Source organism: Lissotriton helveticus, chromosome 4_1 (genome assembly GCF_964261635.1).
Source record: "Lissotriton helveticus chromosome 4_1, aLisHel1.1, whole genome shotgun sequence".
Classification (NCBI taxonomy): domain Eukaryota; kingdom Metazoa; phylum Chordata; class Amphibia; order Caudata; family Salamandridae; genus Lissotriton; species Lissotriton helveticus.
The window spans coordinates 1,654,066,733-1,654,085,755 of NC_136063.1; the positions used below are offsets into that span (position 1 = coordinate 1,654,066,733).

The following is a 19,023-nucleotide window of genomic DNA, read 5'->3' on the forward strand; positions in this document are numbered from 1 at the left end:
TGACAGCAGCAACAGTATATAAATCACCAAACATAGCGGCCCTGAAGAGCACTGCCTGCGCCCAGTCAAACAGCCCGGGTAACCAACAGGAAGGCCCAGATCAAAGAACACGGACAGATGATGAAACTCAACTATTGCAAATAATTAAAAGAAGCAGGCAAGACAGCGCCCCAGGACCAAATGGTGTCCCCCAGGCAATTAATAAGGAAGACCCCGACTATTGGGCCAGCAACTTCAACCTCTTATTTCGGTCAATCAACACCACAAGTCGGCTCCCAGCAAGCTGGAGAGGGGCCATCATTAATCCCATCTACAAAGGCAGAGATCGTAAAAATCCAGCTAACTACCGCCTGATAGCACTCATCGACGCCGAAGCCAAATATTATGCCTCCTTGGTGTTAGCAGACCTTGCTCAATGGTCCGAAGACAATAAAAAGATCCCGAAAAACCAGACAGGGTTCCGCCGCGGCACGGGTACCATGGCAAATGCTATGGCAATAAGTTTAATAGCTGAAAAAAGTCTGCAAAATCACCAAGCCCTGTATGCCTGTTTTATAGACTTTAAGGCGGCATTCGACCGTGTCAACAGGCAACTACTCTGGTCCAAATTGAAGCGGGAGGGCCTGCCGGACTCTATTTTAAATCCAATAATTGACCTGTACACCAACACCTGGATGCAGGTAAAGATCAACAATGGTCAGCGGCTAACTCGGAAGATCAGCACCTCTGATGGCCTAAAACAAGGCTGCGTTTTGGCCCCCCATCTATTCAATTTGTTCATGGCCGACCTGACACCAAGACTAGATAGGATCAATGCTCATCCACCGCGGCTAGGAAACCTTCGCTTAACACATCTTTCCTATGCCGATGATGTGATCCTCCTCAGCCAAACAAAAATAGGCCTGCAGCGTCTCTTGCAAGAATTGTCCGGATACACAAAACAGAACCTTCTACAAATAAACAGCAAGAAATCTAAAATCATGATAATAACTCAACGCCGTAATGTATCACCAACCTTCACAATAGACGACAACAAACTGGAAATAGTAGAAAATTATAAATATCTGGGGATACAACTGGACAAGCGCCTTAATTTTTCCTCGCACTTCAAAACCATCGAAAGGAAGGGAACAGCTTTATTACATACATGCATGTATTAGTCTATCAAACCAACTTAAAGGCCCTTTGTATAACCCCCTCCTAACAGTCATGAAAGCAAAGCTACTCTCAACAATAGCTTACGGCAGTGTGTTACATCATGGAAGGAGCGCTGAACTTATAGACAAGATTCAAACGAGAGTCTACAAGCGTGTATTCAGCTTACCATCCAACGCATCGCCAGCGCAGGTGCGACTCGAGTTCGGCCTGCAGTCCCAAGTACTATTAAAAAAATACGAAACAGTTAAGTTCTGGTACGGCGTCAGGATGAGTCAGGAAATTGAGATCAACCGTGCTATGTGGGAAACAATGCTCAACAGTCCGAATTCCCAGTATGCCAAATACTTGCAACTCTCACTTGAAATCACTGAACTAGTAGCACTGTGGGGCTACCAGTTCCAACGTTTAAACAGGCCGTAAAGAAGGCGGCCAATATGCACTCATTGATTATTGACAAGAAAGCACTGAGCCATCGCTCACATGCCTGGATGACAATAAAATCATACAAAAAGCCAGTGCCGGCTGCCTACTTAGGACTTGCATTTTCATCACAAATCAAACTTAGATACCTCGGTCTGCGGATGGGCAACCTGCCAACAAACGCCGATCAACCTAAATGGAGGTCTCAAGACTCCAAGGAGTGCGACTTATGTGGTGCGGGGAAACAAGACTTCATTCATCTGATTTGCATCTGTCCCGCACTGGCCCCGGAACGCCAGAACAGGTTAAAAGCGAAGTTCAAGGAATATGGAATTCGCACATGTCGTTCCGCGATCATCCAAGTCCTGTGCGCGACCGACCCCCAACTTATATGTAGGGCAGTCACATTCATCACCAATTTCGAGAAAAAAAAGGGGAACTACTGAAAAATCTAAACGACTAAATGATCTAAAAGTGTGACTGTTCCGACTGTATTTGTCCCTGCCATTTTAAGTTCTAAGGACATTTTTACCCTAGGTTTTTTTTTTTCTTTCTTTTTTTTTTTTTCAAAACTGGTTTTATTGAATCGCAGAGATAAACATCCACAGCGCTCCGAACCCCGGAGGGACTGTGACGACAATCCTGAGTCATGGTATGCGATACATTTAATGAAACAGTGCCCGTCCCTCCCCCCCCCAACCACCCAGGCCTGAGCCACATCCCGTTTGGCCAGCGTGAGTCCCAATAATAACAAGTGCCGCTTGTACACATTCCCACCTACCCCATCAAGCACATGGAGCAGGCCTAATTTCGCCGTGCGAGGGAGCTCCCACCCCAGCACCTCTGACAAACAATCCCACACACCCGTCCAGAACCGCGCCAGGCCACCACATTCCCACACTGTATGTAACAGGGTACCCATCTCATGACCGCATCGCAAGCACGCCGGGGACTTAATCAATCCTGCCTTCCACAACCTCTCTCTGGTGTAGTATGTACGGTGCAAGTACTTGAATTGTATGAGCCGTAGACGGATTGCTATTGCAGCACCCCTGGGGGACTCCAGAGCCTCCCGCCAGTCCTCCTCCTCCAGTTCTCCCACGTCTCGCTCCCATCGCTCTCTTAGAGGCTGTAGGTCCGATGAGAAGTGTGTCACTAATGTTTGGTATATTTTGGAAATTTTACGCTCCTCCAAGTCCCCCATAAAGACTTTCGCTTCTATCGGGCAGAATTCGGGCAGCGTGGTCAAGCCCTCCAGCGCAGGAGCCAAAGCATGTCTAAACTGCAGGTAGCGAAAAAACTGGGTGCGGGGCATATCAAATTCTGCACTAAGATCCTGAAAGGACTTAAGCGTGGTGCCTCTAAGGACCTGGCCCAGGGTGGAAATTCCTATCAAGTCCCAACTCTTGAATCCTGAAAGGGACATCAGAGCCGGCAGTTGCCCGTTACGCCAGAGCGGGGTCTCCCCAGTCAACTTACCCCACCATCCCATGCGGCGCAGCGCCTGCCGCCAGATCCGGAACACCACTTGCGTTGCACTAGGCAGCCTCTTTCGCAGCTGGGGTGAGTATAAGACCGTGTGAAGGGGATCAGGCTCCATCAGGAAGCGCTCCAGGGCATACGCCGGGTCCCCCCCGTCACAGTACCACCAGTCATTCAGGACCACCAGATGCGAAGCCTGGTAATACGACAGAATATCCGAAGTCGCTAACCCCCCGCAATATGTGGATAGAAAGCAGGTTCGCAGCGCTACCCTAGCCGCGCCACCGGCCCACAAAAAGCGACCAAGAGCCGAGTTGACCAGCCGGAACCACTGCGGCAGAATCGGGAACGGATGGTTCTGTAGTTGGTATAACATTCTGGGAAGGGCTACCATCTTGAAGATGGCTGACCTGCCATAAATATTAAGAGGCATGCGGGACCAGCATTTCATTTCTTGTTGCACTTTGTCCCACACAGGGACCATGTTGCGCTCCCAAGCCATGGTCGGCATAGTCGTCAGGAACACTCCCAAATATTTGAGGCCCCCGACGGCTCGCTGCAAAGTCGAGGGCCACGACCCAACTTCAAAGTGGCTACCCAAAGTCCACAAAGTGGACTTCTGCGGTTTCAAGCAGAGCCCGGAGACCTCGCCAAAGATTCTCATAATGTCCAGGACCCGCGGCCCAGAGCGATTCACGTTGGTAAGGAAGAACAGGACATCATCAGCATAAAGCGTGATTCGGTCCGACGGTCCCGCCTGCCACTCAAACCCCGTCAGCTGTGCATCAATCTGGATCCACGCCGCCAGCGGCTCCATTGCCAGAGCAAACAAATAAGGCGAGAGGGGGCACCCCTGTCGGGTGCCACGTCCTACCGGAAAGGCGGCCGACACTTCCCCCGCCACCCTCACGGAGGCCGTCAGACCGGTATAGAGGAGCTTAACATAAGACAGAAAGTGGGGCCCCAACTTAAGGCGCGGAAGGAGGGCAAATAAGTAGTTCCAGCTCAGGGAATCGAAGGCTCTGTCGATATCAGCTAGCAGCACCGCCGCCTGGCTCCCGGTCTTACTCATCGCTTCCACAGCCACATGGGCTCGCCTAATATTGTGTCTCGTCGCCCTGCGGGGCATGAATCCGGCCTGATCCGGATGGACCAACTCTGATATATAGGGAAGAAGACGATTCGTGAGTGCTTTAGCAAGTATTTTGGCCTCTATGTTTAGGAGCGAGATTGGCCGATAGGACTCGTGGCGCTCCGGGGGTCGGCCGGGTTTACAGAAGACAACAATCTCTGCATGCCTCCAGTCTGCCGGCAGTAGGCCCTCCTCCCGCGCCGCCTCCAGGGCGGCATTGTAGTGCGGGCCCAACTGTAGATGGTAGCGTTTAAAGAACTCACTCGGAAAACCATTGGGCCCGGGAGCCTTACCAGTATTAAGTTCCCCCAATGCCGTGCCCAATTCATCTGCCGAAAGCGGGGCCTCAAGGAGTTCTCGCACTTCATCAGAGAGCGCACGGGGCGGGAGATCAGCTATAAATTTATCCACGTCAAGGGCCGAGAGAAGGTCCCTCGGGGCACACTGCGCTGCAAAGTAGCCAGCGAAACTGTCCGCAAGCAACTTGGGAGCCGTAATGGAGGCCCCGGTATCATCTCGAGGACCCGGCAAGTCCTGTGCCTGAAACACCCTCTGGCAGAGCCTATGAAGCATGGTGCTGGACTTGTCGCCCCATTGATAAATCCTACTCCTGGTCGCCAGCCAGATCTGGCGGGCCTCGTCTAGCTGAAGAGAGGCGTACGTCTGTTGCGCCAGCAACAGTTGCCCCACGTCTTCCAAGCGGTTTGCCACCCCACATTGAGTTTCCAACCGCTCCACCTCCGCCCGCACCAATTCCTCCCTTCGTTTGCGCCGTGCTGCCGCACACCAGGTTATGTCCACCCCGCGCAGCGTGGGCTTCATAGCCTCCCAAACAGCCCGTGGATCAGAGACCGAGCCCAGATTGTCTTCCCAGTACTGGGCAATAGCCACTTCCAAATGTTGTTGATACTCCTCTCGCTGCAAATGCCAGGCGGAGTCTCCACCGGAACGGGCGCCTCGCCCTGCCGAGGGCGACCTCAACAACTACAGGGGAGTGATCTGACAGTCCCCGCGGCCGAATAGCCGCTGAGACTACTCTGGAGATGACCGCCGCAGGAACAAATACGTAATCCAGTCGCGAAAAGGAGCGGTGGACCGCTGAGACGTATGAGTATTCCCTCTCGTGCGGATGGAGATAACGCCATGAGTCTATCCAGTTCAAACTATTTACCATGTCATACAATTTAGTGGGGGTATCAACAGCGGGATCTCCCCTAAGTCTGAGGCGATCAAGCCGACACTGCATGACATTGTTCCAGTCCCCCCCAATCACCGCAAGACCCTCAGGTATCTCCGCCCATATTGTGAAGAGTTTTTCGATAAGGGCCCACTGCAGCGGGGGTGGAGCATAGACGCTCCCCAGGACCACGGAGTCGGAGCCCACCATCCCGTGTACAAAGACATACCTGCCCTGGGGGTCTATCCAGTGCTTGGTGTGTGAAAAAGCCAGCCTACGATGTATCAGCAAAGCCACCCCCCTGGAACCCCTCCCAAAGCCCGCATGGTAAACTTGATCATATCCATATCTCTGTAGGCCCAGTGCTTTGTTACCCATGAGGTGTGTTTCTTGCAGCATCATGACATCGACATTCTCTTTCCCCTGTCGCAACACGGCTCCCCGCTTAATCTTGTCAAGCACACCTCTCACATTCCAGCTCATCACTCTCATGAGGACACCTAGTTGCGCCCGCCTCGGGTTTTCAGCCCCCATCTAAGCGCCGGTGAATTCGTACAGCAGGCAAGAGGCACAGCAAATGTGAACACCACAGCAGCATTTTTCGAGACAATCGTGAGCAGGACCCCTCCACCCCCCCTCCTCCCTCAGTCCCCGACCCCCCTACCCCAACCGTAGTCAACATCCAACAACTCCCCCCCGCCCCCACCCCATACCTCAATGAACAATGAAGTACCTGTCGCGGTGAAGCTCCGCTCCCGCCCCCAACGTGAGACAGTCAGCCGACCCCACCAATGGACCCCCATCACACCCCAGAACCCCTTAACAACTAAACCAACAGAGGGGCCAAGTCCGCCCTCCGTAAGCAGTCCCCCCACCCCAGTCCCAAAACTGTAAAGTTACTTGTACAAGGATGTCTTCAGCTTCGATCCGCCACAGCTGTTCACAACAGGGGGGAGCAAGACAACTCCCCATTAAGCGCAACAGAGCCCTCGCCTGGCGTTGTGGAAGCTAAGACATTGGATCCTGAGAGCCTGGAGCCCCAGTAGTCGCCGCTGCCAAGTCCCCTGTGGATTAGTTGTTCTTTGTGCGGGACCTCCAATTACTTCTGCTGCGCGACCTTTCGCGGAGTCCGAGGGGGCCCCGCCGCGGAGGAGTCCGAATCCCGACCCGGGGGGGTGTGCACTCGAATGCGGACTGTCTCGTCAGTCCAGGCGAAGACCTCCTCCGGGGTATTGAAGAACAGAGTCCTGGATTGGAACACCACCCGCAGGCGGGCCGGATAGAGCAGGGCGTATTGGATGTGCAGACCTCGCAGCTTCGCTTTAGCTTCCGTGAAGGATTGGCGCTGCTTCTGCACTAGCTTGGTGTAGTCTGGAAAAATTAGGATCTTATGGTTATCATAGAGCAGAGGGTCCTTCAGACGAGCTTGGCGCAGAATCATGTCGCGGTCGTGATAGTTCAGGAGTTTGGCTATCACTGGCCTAGGGCGTTCTCCCACCGGTGGCTTCTGTGTCAGCGCCCTGTGCGCCCGTTCGACGATGAAGCAGCGCGAAAGTGAATCTGGCGGCATCCAGCTTTCTATCCACGTGGTCAGGAAGGCCTCCATGTCACCCCTTTCGCAATCTTCTGAAAAACCCACAAAACGTAGGTTATTCCGTCGGGCGCGCCCTTCCGCATCCTCCGCCCTCAGAGTAAGGCCCCTCTGGATGCCCTCCATGTTAGCCACCTTCTTCTTGAGGGTCGCGACATCGTCCTCCACCCCAGTGATCCTCGTTTCGGCCTCCGATATGCGGGCCACTGCGTTGCGCAGGTCCTGGCGCAACAGCGTTACGTCCGCCCCGACCGCTCCAATTTTGGCATCCAACATGTCCCTGAACTGCGTTATCGCCGCCATGAGGGCAGCATTGTCCGGGACCGGCGCAGGGGGACCCCCAGCCGCTCCGGCCCCCCCCCGGCGGGCCTGTAAATTTGTCTATGGTGCCCTGTTTGGAGGAGTGGCCGCTGTTTCCTCCCCTCGTCATGGCGACCAGGAAATGCGAAGATGAGGCCCAAACTGTTAGCTACAGGGCTGACAAGATGCAAGCTGCCCCTCCCGGGCCGAGACTCACCACTACCTTGGGCACCACACCCCTGTGCCACGACCACGCTGTCTCCAGGTGCGTCTCCCTCCAGCCGGTGGGCCCACGCCAGAATCAGTGCCACGTGTGCTGCTCCGCAAGGCGTCACTGGCCCGCAGTCCCACCCCACCAAGGCCGGCTATAGCCTCCACTGGACCAGTGCACCGCAGGGCAGTATGTCTCCAGGTCCCCGTCTCCCTCACCGTGTAGCGGGATCCGGTGGCCCAGCAGCAAGTCCGTGGTGAAGGGGGGGGGGGGGCGCTGGGGGGGGTCAAAAGTACTGTGCACCACTGGAGGGAAAACGCCGGTTCTGTGCCCCGTTGCCAAGTGTCTCACACCCCCCCCCACTCGAGCAGCACCCTGCCGCAGGAGAAGGTACACGGAGGGGGGGGGGAAGCCAAATCGCGCCACCAGGGGAGGACGGAGGGGGCTCTTCACCGCTTCAAAGAGCGGCCGCCGCAGTCCCGCGGCAGCCCGCCCAGCCGCCAATTCGGCCCGAAAGCCTGGTGATTGCTTGGGGCGGGGGGCCTCCAGCTGATCGTCCACAGCCCCCCCCCGATGCGCGACCCAGGTACCTCCTTCGCTGCTGCCTCTGCGGCCGATGTGACCAGGTCCGGCTCCTTCCTCCGCGGCTCGCCGGCCGCGTCTCACTTCCGGTCCGCTTGTTCGCAGACGATAGCCCCGGCCTCACTCGTGGTCGCAGGCCCCTCCGCGTCAGGGCCCGGGACACCGCACAGCAAGCCCCCGCAGCCCTCAATCGGTCACTGCTGCTCCGCCGCCGTGACCGGTAGGCGAACCTGTCAGTTCGGGCTGATTTCGGGCGGGGGAACCAGAGGATAACTGCAGGATAAGAGCTTGGCGGGACGGAGCTCTCTCAGGCTGCGTCCGCCAAGGTCGCCGCCTCGGCCACGCCCCCCATTTTTTTTCTTTCTTTTATTCTTTTTTTTCCGTTTTTTTTTATGTATATATTCTTTGACCAGTTTTCTAAATTATTGTATTTTAACTTTTTGTAATGGTTTTTATTAACTATACAATAAAATAATTTACCCAAAAAAATATCATGTAACGTGCAGATACAACATTGTATTTAATGTAGATAGGTAAGAGGATTACTGCTTTTGACAAGGGGTCTTTTTATTAGTTGGAGTTTATAAGTTGCAAACCTTTTAATATAGTAAAGTGAGCTATCAACCGGTAGCAAGGAACTGTATGCAAACTGCAAGTCATGCCCCTCAATCTGTCGTTATTCTAAGGTTGCTAAAAAGAGTTCCCTTGAGTAGTAATAAAGTTTTATTAGTAGAAACTACCCCAACCGCTGTTATGTTTTAAATCCAGCCTTTGTGTTTCTCCCAACCATGCAGTCTTAACATATAATACCTTCCAGAAGACGATATGACTCTATATGTTGTAACCCTCTTATTCTTATGTAATATTTATTTAAACACTTGCGTAGTTTATTGTCTCTGTATAAAGCGTGTAATGAAAAGTACTCCGACACTCGATGCACTGGAAAAAGTAGTTATAAAATAATTACATAAAAAATCAGTAAATTCTATTCAAATGTGTAATTACTTAGACAGAATTACATCTTACAGTGCATGCTTAAACAGCGGGGTTGAACAAAGTCAAAAGCCTTCCTCCAAATCATAGTCCCTCTTATTCTTTTATGATAAGCGGAGTAGCTTAGTTTTGCTTCGTTGCATTCGCATGTGGATTTTAAGCACCTGATATTTCCCAGATAGGATGGTACGCGAATAAAACAACGGCTGGTGGCCCTGTTAAGCATGTATTTATTTGGGCCCAGCTGGAGCAGTTTGCTTCTCCGAACGTAAATCAGTCAACGTGCGGGTGTGCCTGAAAGTTGTCCTACTCCCGGAGTCTGCAATTACACCGGGACAACGTCTGCATATTTCACTGGGTCCAGCCTGGACCCCAAATCCGAATCAGTATTAATACCTGTCGGATCCAAATGGGCTCCCCTTATTTCACGCTATAATCTGCAGGCTCAATGTTCAACACCGTTTCTATATTAAAAGCCAGGGGCCTAACATAAAGGCCAACCCAAGAAGGCCTCCTCAATATAAATAACATCCAGTCTGTGAAATTACAGCCTTCGCGGCAGAAGCACCGAAAAGGAAACAGGGCGGAGAGGCAGCCAGCGCTTCGTGGAATAGCGGTTTTTTTTTTTGGAAACCGGCTCCTCTGGTGATTCAGGCTCTTGTATGCGAAGAGCGGAAAAGATGGTGGTTGTTGTGACAGTGAGATCTCCGAAGTAAACATCCGAGACCAAAGGGAATCCTTGTAGAACGGAAACGGTGTATGACGCAGACACTACTAGAACCCCACGGCAGGAAACACGAGCATGCGGAAGTGCCGGGGAGGAAGTCGCTCGGTGCTGAAGGGCGGGGCAAGCTTTCCGGGCGGTGATAGGGGCAACAGGTGTTCGGGGGGAGGAGCCGGAATGGTGCTGACTTTCACTCCTAGCAAGCTCTGCCTTAAATTGCTTCCTCTCGGACACCTTAGTTGTAGTATGCCAGGACTCGCCGCTGTGTTGATTAGGGGAGCTCGGTGCACCGCTGTCGCAGGCTCTGACCCCCGATAAATGGGGGGCACCTCTGTCCGCGCCGCGGCAGCAGTGCACTCTGGCTGCTGCCTTAAACTGGCCGTAAACTTTCCACAGAAACATCTGTGCGCAAGCCACGCACCCACCCCCGCCCGGCCTGTAAGTGAGCGGACTACCCCAGAAGAAGCGTACGAGTAGCCCCCGGGGCACAAGGCGCACATCTATGGCCTGGGTACTGAAGATGATGGACGAGGTGATCGAGTCTGTGGCGCAGGATTTCGATGCCAGCCTGTCGGACATCGGGCAGGAGCTGGGAGCCGGAGTGTACAACATGAGGTTAGACGACCCTGTCGCTCGTGGTCACCGCCTGCAGCTTCCATCCTACCCAATTCACACAGCTTTCCAAATAAATTCTTGCAGAAAGACATTGTTCTGTAGAACATTCCTTAACTTTAGTACCGGGTTCCAGTTCTAGCGCGATACACGAGGGAACTTCGAGCTGACCTTGCAGTGCAAAGAACAGGAAATCACACTTAACGGAATACATTTTTCTTGTCTGTAGGGATGTCGTCGTTGCTGCATATATATGACATTCTGTATGTAGCACAAGGAGTTCATAAAAAGGGTAATCGGTGGCATTATTGCATGCGTAAAACCCTACAGTTGCAGCTTCAAATCTAACCTTAAATGCAGCCTGAAATCCGGTACATCTCACAGTCTTAGAGCTTGCATCTCATTTACGGAGAAAGCGTGCTGTGATATCACTTTTACTATCGTGTTTCCGTTGCAGGGCATAAGTTAAGAGAGTTGTATTTTCCAGCATTGCCAAATTAATCACCCTTTTGTGTTCCAGGCGAAATGTAACAGCCCAAAGATTTAAAGTGCTTGATACTGGTACTAAGCGTCTTTCACGGCCCTTTTAGTTTGTGCCAACAGTTGGGTTGAGGCACACAGATGTTAATAGAGGTTTGTGTAGCGGTGCTTGGTCATTAGCCTGACACGTGATCTGATATTAACCAAGGATCACACCATTGTAGCCAAAGATTGGAGCCAGGACTTAGAAACCCTGGGCGGTATTCCAAAGTCATTAATTTAGCGATATACTGCATTACCCTTTTCAATGTTCAGGGCAATACCGACTTGGATGTGCACAACTGTAAGTTTACAGTCCTTGTATGTTTCTTATTGTGAATGCAAGTTTTCCAGTTGGCCTAAAAATGCCAGGGCAGCTATTCTAGTGAGGTGACAGTCTGTTATTGTGGCTGCAGTTTTAACGTTTTGCACCTGCTGTTTTGTTATCCTTTTTACATTTCTTTAACTTTGTGTTTGGGAGGCAGCGATATTTATGAATGTGATCTTACGTGCCACATCATAAGAAGTGTTTTTTTTGTCAGAATTTGTATTGGTGTTTTTGCTCTTGCTATACCGGGATCTGTTTTCACCTAGCAAAGTGTCAGTCAGTCAGTCAAAAACTTTATTTGGTTTGTTAAAACCATAAAAGTATATACTTTACATTTTATAAACCTTTTTAAAAGCACATGACATAATACATTATTTAAAAACAGAAGCGGTTCATGGACATAGTGCGAGAGAACTCCTTTAGGTACCAATCTGGTTTCTTTCTAAAATTGTTAAAATCACAATGGATTCATCATATATACAATCCTTCCAAAATACTTACATTACTATTCACCCTTAAAAATACACTCTCATTTTTATACTGTGTGAACTGCTACGCCTGTTACTCTATACACTGCAGAAACATCCTAATTTTGCTAATAAATTTCCCCAAAACACAGGCTACATCTAACATTGTCATTTCCACTAGAAAATTAGCAGCTTGCATCCTATTCCTATTTCTATATTTTTTGAATATCTGACATAAAAACACTTGTCATATATCTAAAACCGACCTACAGTCTAATAAAATATGTACAATATTGCAGGGGGTACCTAACATACAAATACATTTACCATCGCTATTTATCAAGTAATTTTTCACCCTATTATTTACGCAGCAGGGATTTATTCCCATTCTCACTTTTAGTACCTCACGTCTTAGACGGTAGTTCGGTAACCTGTCTAAATAGGGATACTGTTGTACTTCTGATTCCCACACCTGGGTTCTGTGGGCCACCGATGTTTTCCGCAGGAGGTACTCTCGGTCACCTATACAGGACATGACCGCTCCCAGGGACCTTAGTTCTTTTTTACCTAATATTGCATGTCCTAGCTGCGGGTATAACTTTAAACCCAGAATTCCATACACTTCTCATAAAAAGGCTCTTGTTTCTTTTTCCCAGCACAGCTTACTAAAGGCAATTTCACCTCTACCCCACTGGGAGATTTTTTGAAACTCCCTTGACCCTAGGCGCTGCCAAAACGTATTAGGGCCATACTCGCGGTTACTGCCCAAGAGGTGAATCCCAGCTCTAATCTTGCTGCTTGTACCATTGATGATTTTGGCAACGAAAACAAGCTTTTCAGGATGTTTCCCTCCTCTGTATCCCAACATTTTTTCCCACTTAGAAGAAGTACCTCTGCCCCATAAAGAAATTGTGCAGGAACCATTGCTAAGTAGGCCTTTATTAACGGCCCATCTGACATTTCCCCATAAACGCTGTTGAATCTTTTTAGACCCTTCAATGTAGCCGTTGCCCTCATTTTTAAAGCTTCCAGGTGGGTAGACCATTTCAGATTGCTCGTAAACCATATTCCCAGGTATCTATATTCTGTTGCCCTCTCTAATAGGACTGTACCTAGACACCAAGGGAACCTAGTCTTGCTTCTACCGAAACATAATATTTTGGTCTTCTCCATGTTCACTACTAGTTTTTTATTTAGGCAGTGTTCATTAAACATGTTTAATTTTCTCTGGAGACCTATCTCTGTCTGGTCCACAATCACCAAATCGTCCGCATATAGCAGGCAAGATATATGGTTACCTCCCAATTTTGGGCTAGCCCCTCTGACCACTCCTAATTTCCGTGGTAGGTCGGCTATAAACAGAGAAAAAAGCAAGGGGGCTAATACGCACCCCTGCCTCAGGCCATTTCCAATCTGTATCCTCCCAGACAATCCTCACTCCTCATCCAAGATTACCTGGGCCAAGTTATCTGAATGCAAGGCCTGTATAAGGGCTAGCACACCATTGTGTATTTTATAACCTAGCAGGGTTGACCATAGATGTTCCCTACCCACAAGGTCGAATGCCGCGCGGAAGTCAACAAAGCAGCAAAATAGATTACCCCTCTGCTCTAGCGACTTCCGCGCGATCGCCCAGGGAGAGCAAGGCAGTGGTCCACCGTTGAACGCCCTTCTTTAAATCCACCCTGTTCAGGGGGTACTATCAAATTATCTTCTGCCCAATCTTTCACTAGCCCTAGGATTACTTTGGCGAATACTTTTTCCCCAATATCCAGAAGATTTATTAGGCGATCATTTTTAGGGGAGTTTACATCGCCTTTTTATGTATCGGTCTTATGATAGCCCCTTTCCAACTATCTGGCATAATTTCTCTATTTAATATACTCAACAACATCTTTAAGAGAAACTTTGCCCACCACTCTGGATTGGTCTTTATAATGACTGCAGGTAGATTATCGGGGCCAGCAGCACGTGTTAAATTTAATCCAGCTATTATAGTCTTAATATGGCCTAGGGAGAACTGCCCTATTACTTCTTCCCTAACTCTTGGCCAGCTGGTTGATTGTATTTCCCCCCCTTCTTGGCCACTTGCCATAGATTTCCTCCAGGTAGATTACCCACTTATCCTCTGGAACGGAGCATTGCATAGTCCCTACCCCTTTCCCCGTGCATTCCTGTATCATTTTCCAAAAACCTTTGACATTTTTTTCTTCTATTGCCTCAAGTAAGTTCATCCAGCATTTTTCTTTAAATAATCATTTTTTTTCTCTAATAGTTGCCTTATAATTTATCCTCAACTTCTTAAGATCTAGTGATGCTGCGTCGTTGTATCTGCGCCTGAGGCATCTTTCGTATTGCCTAATAGCGGCCTTTACTTTAAGGCACTCGTCAAACCATGGTTTATTATTTGGATTTAATTTAGCCTTACTTGCTGAACCCTGGTTTCCCCGTTTGATTTTTATCCTCAGGCATTCTACAAGTTGTCTTATTATATCCTCATACCAGGATATATCTTCCCCCTAAAGGTCGATTTTCTAAATCCACTATTATCTGGAATGCACTCAATTTCTTTATATATTCTTCGGTAATCCGGGTAGTAAGACGCTTTGGGTATTTAATATCTACCTGTAACACTTTCTGTCTCGGCGGGTCCCTGTTTACCTGCAGTTCCATCCGTAGTGGGAAGTGATCACTACCCTCTACCCTGAGTAGCAAAGTGGTGGTTTTATTTTGTTTAACTAGCCTTCGATCAGAAGTAGTACTTTTTATAGTCTGGTTTGCCCAGATTGTGCATGTGGTTTTGGTATATGGCTTCATGCTTCAAGTAAGCCAACACATTAAGAAATAAAACCATAACCATATATATCGGTTTACACCTTGTGATTCTAAGGGAGTTCTTGGGAATTGCACGACTACCAATGTGCAAATGTTGGAAATATACTATTGAATTACCCATTGTGAAGGCCCTCCAGGGTTCAGCATGCGTTAACAGTTTTCATGCTTGTCTGGAAAAAAGATGTTGCTAGAGAAGGGATGTTAACAGAACTCACAATTTGGTCAGAACTAATCATGATGTTTAATCCTGGGACGCATGAGCTGTTTATATCCAGGAAATGCTATTTTTAAAAAAAGCACATTATAATGTCACTCTTTGCCACCCTTGGCCTAGCTGTTATAAGGTCCAGTTATTAATAGACTTTACTTAATATTTAAAAACACATTGGTGAGAGATAAGCTGACATTTAAATAGTAACCGTAATCCGATGTCTAAAGTACTGCATTAACAAACATTGGTTCCATGTTTGTATGACGCAGTGAATTGGGTGTGAATACATCAAACCTATTGTGAGAAAGTGCCTCTTTAGACATGGTTAGCCTCCAATTTTTGCCTGGTATTTGACATGATTTCAATTGTAGTTCACAGGGTCCCTGCCAACCAGGTCCCCTTTTCCAATGCTCTTCATTAAAACATATCCACAATTGGCACTTCTGCCCCCTGTAAGTCCCTAGTAAGTGGTACCCTGGGTACCTAGGGCATGGAAGCTGAAGAGGGGCCCTTTGGGAACCCCCTGACTAGGACCATGCCTCTGCCCTTGCATGCCATTGTAAGGGGAGAAAGGACTGTCAACATGGTGCTCTGCCTGGGTGCCATGCCAGCCTACACTGCCTGTAGGTATAGGTAAGTCACCCCTCGAGTAGGCCTTACAGCTCTAAGGCAGGGTGCAATATTCCACAGGTGAGGAGGGCATATTTGCATGAGTAGATATGCCCCTAAAGTACTCAAATCAATTCTTAAATATTGTGCCAGGGAAGTGATAAGTAGTACATGGGCTGGAAACTCAACAACTCTAGTTCCCCAGCACCATGATGGAAACCACTCATTGTAATAAATCCACATTGATGTCAGTAGGAGATTTGATAAAACCTGTACTCAGAGGGCATATCAGAGGGTCCCCATAAAAAAAACTACCAACCCTGGTGTGGGCACTGGCTGGCTTTAGACAGCTGGCCACACACAGACATGTTTCTGGACTGCTGGGTGCAGATCCTCTGCTCTCCGGGACCAGAAACCATGCAAATCCTGGGCAGAGGTGTCACACCTCCTCCAACCGGATGGGCCAGTGCTTTAAGCCACCTTTTGTAATGCGACCCCCAGCCTCTTCTGCTAGCAGCAGATGGCAATCCCCGGTGTACACCTCCACTTTGGGTGGGAAAACCGGCGGAAAAACTCAGAAAGACCAGGAGATGTGCCCACCTTTGCCAACTCCACCCCTCAGGTGGAGGAGGCGAAGTTAAGCACACGTTTCAATCCCCTGCATCTTGAAGATGAGGGGACTCCTCTAATCAGGACTAGGATAGCCAATGCTGGATAAATTACCGTCTTTGGTGCCACTTCCTCCAGGCTTCGCAGAGGCTTAGAGACATTCCCCATTCTGCCAGTGGAAAGGAGGATTGTGGATGCGCTGCCCTCACCCCTGTTGTATCAAGGTTAGGGTCCATCACGTTGTTAAAAACCTGGTTGGAGATCCAGAATTATATTCCGGACGCGACCTAGGGACATTCGGGGTCGGTGCAGTGGAATGTATACTTCAAGGAAGTTGTAGAGTTTGACCTCACAAAGGCCATGCAATCAAACATGCATCTGACACTGAGTTAGGGAGGGATATAAAGAAGAATTTATGAAGGAGTATTGCGACTCCTCAGGAACCCCTGGTGTGGCCCGCGTGGTAAACCTGTTGTACCCGAACTGGAAAAAAACTAGGCAGTGGGTCCTGAAGAGGTGCATCTCCTGAAGCAACAGCACAGCTGGAGAATGGCGCTTGGCGATGCGAAGGACCGTGTTTTGTTAAAAACAGTAGTTGAGTCCATTGATGTTCCAGGTCATGAAAGTAAATAGTGCCATCGATCTATGGGGGCTGAGAAAAGAGGATTATAGGTGGAGTAGGGTGATAAATAGGGTGCAATGCTTTTGGGAAATTTGGAAAGCCAATGAAAGTTAAATGACAGGGAAAGGTGCCTGTCATTTGACGAAAGGGATGACCTTTGTACTGTATGCTAACATACCACAATTCTCCTCCCTTGCACTGATCGGCTGGATGTGCTGATAATGAGAATTGCCAGATTTGTACCTTTTTATCCCCCAGACCATGGTAAGTTCCTCCAGTTTTCCTTGTCCAGAACATATCCCTTCTAAGGCTTGACCCACATCTGTGTTCCTCTGGGTCTAGATTGGCATACATACTATATTTCAGTGGTTCATAACTTGCTGTCCGAGGACCCTGGGGTTCGCAAGGCCTAGCGGGGGATCAGTAACAGTTGTATTAAATAACAATCAAATTAATCTGTTACAATTGCGATTCTCCTATTAACATGCCTAGAGAATCTTGATTTCACTAAAGACACGGAGGCTCACATTATGCAATGACTTTTAATTGCAGTTCCAAGCAGCCGCATAGTCATAATACAAAGGTTCCAAAAGAACATTGAGATAAACTAAGAGACATAACATAGCAACCATCTGCCTCTTTTAAATCAGGCGAAGAGAAGATCCAGTAGAAAGGAGAGAACTCGAAATGAAATCCAAAGGAGAGCTGAAGAAGGTAACGAGCCAATGAGAAATCTGCCAACGAAGCTCAGGTAGAAGGATTATCTGAAAAGAAAGAAGGCAATGAAAATTGTGTCCAAAAGGACAAAGTAGTCACAAAACATGTCCAGAGAAGCGAATTGAACAATTTAAATAACATGTCAATGCAAACAAATTAGAAATAACATGTCAATGAAATCAGATTATAAGTGAGGATAAGAATGAGACACCAAATACCAAACAGGGAATGGGATGGGCGGGATAATGTGAGCCTCCGTGTCTTTAATGAAATCTAGATTCTCTAGGCATGGTAATAGGAGAATCGCAATTTCATTACAAGAATGGAGGCTACATCATGCATGTTGGTAGCCTTGTAAAACGACATTAGATATGTGTTCAATTGGTTTACAATAGTGTCTTGCGAAGGTACTAGCATTAGACCAGTCGGCAGCTTTAAGAATATCATCCAACTTCCTTCCGGACCAAAGAGACTTACTCGCCATAGCACCTTTGAGGGAATGAGCTTGAGACTTGGTTATATTGATACCTGCTAGAGTCATAGCGGACTTAACCCATCTAGCAATTGAAGTGGAGGAAATGGCCTTATGAGGTTTAACGAAGGAAAAAAGAAGCTGATTCTCCTCAATAGGTCGCAGGTTAGACATTGTCTGATCATAAGCTTTCATACATTCAACTACATAGTTTCGGACAAGGGTCGAAACGAGGATAAAATATTGAGTCAGACATGGTCTTGGTTCTTCTGTAGACCTCAAATTTGACTCCAAACAAATTATAGGACCTGTTAGAGATCTCCAGAGCTTTAACGTCAGAAACTCTACGACAAGAGATAAGGCAAAGAAGAGTGGCGAGTTTATTAGAGAGAAATTTTCTATTCAAAAGAAAATTGTCGGGCCAAGAAGTGAAAAGATCTGGCATCAAATTCACGTCCCAGAGTGTATTATATTTCAGTTTCGGGGGTCTTTTGAGACTAATGCTCTTCATAACCCTACAAACAATGACGTTTTTACCGACCGTCTTGCCATTAACAAGAACATGACCCGCAGAGATAGCAGCTATATAACAATTAATCGATCTATAACTCAAACCTTTGTCAAAAAGTTCAGCCAAAAAATTCACTACATCAACAATAGGTACCTGTATGGGATCCAAATCCCTCTCCAGGCACCAACGAAACCAAGTATCTGTAGTGAGTTTCCGGCGCCTATTACTCTCTGAGGAGAGTAGGAGCTGAAGTTGAAAGTCCTGAGACTTTGTTGGATCTCCTGACACTTTCCAAGCAAGAAGGTTCAAACTCCCCGGATAGGGTCGGGAGGTGAGGATCTCAGTTTACGTCTATAAGGAGATCTTCTAGAGAAGGTATCAGAAAGGGAAGTTCGTAAGTTAGCTCCAGAACTGTGGGGAACCATGCTTGTGACAGCCAGAAGGGAGTTATCAGGACTAGAGAGCATCGGTCTTGCCTCACTTTCTGCAAGACTCTCTGGATCATTGCAAATGGGGGAAACGCATATGCATTGATCCCTGACCAGGGTTGGAGGAATGCGTTCACTGCTAGAGCACCGGGATCTGGCATCTAGCTGAAGTAATGCTCTAGTTGAGAGGTGAGACAGCTCGCAAAGAGGTCTATTTCGAAGGGACCCCAGCAAGAATTCAGCTAGTCGAAGACAGCGACGTTGAGCTTCCAGTCGCTGAAATCCGGAAGGAATCTGGAATTCCAATTGGCAG

At 48.5% G+C, this 19,023-nt stretch overlaps 1 protein-coding gene across 3 annotated transcripts in view; it reads left to right on the forward strand.

Annotated features, from left to right (window-relative positions):
• Window positions 1–10,011: 10,011 nt before the first annotated feature.
• Window positions 10,012–19,023, forward strand: part of UBP1 (upstream binding protein 1) — a 550,328-nt gene continuing 541,316 nt past the window's right edge. For 2 of the 3 annotated variants that reach the window (XM_078688332.1, XM_078688330.1), the window contains exon 1: window positions 10,012–10,385. Coding sequence is in view for 2 of the 3 variants with exons in the window: in XM_078688330.1 (XP_078544456.1) it covers window positions 10,273–10,385 (113 nt within the window). In the remaining variant the exon portion in view is untranslated. The remainder of the gene's footprint in view (window positions 10,386–19,023) is intronic. The other variant, XM_078688331.1, reaches the window with a different exon arrangement.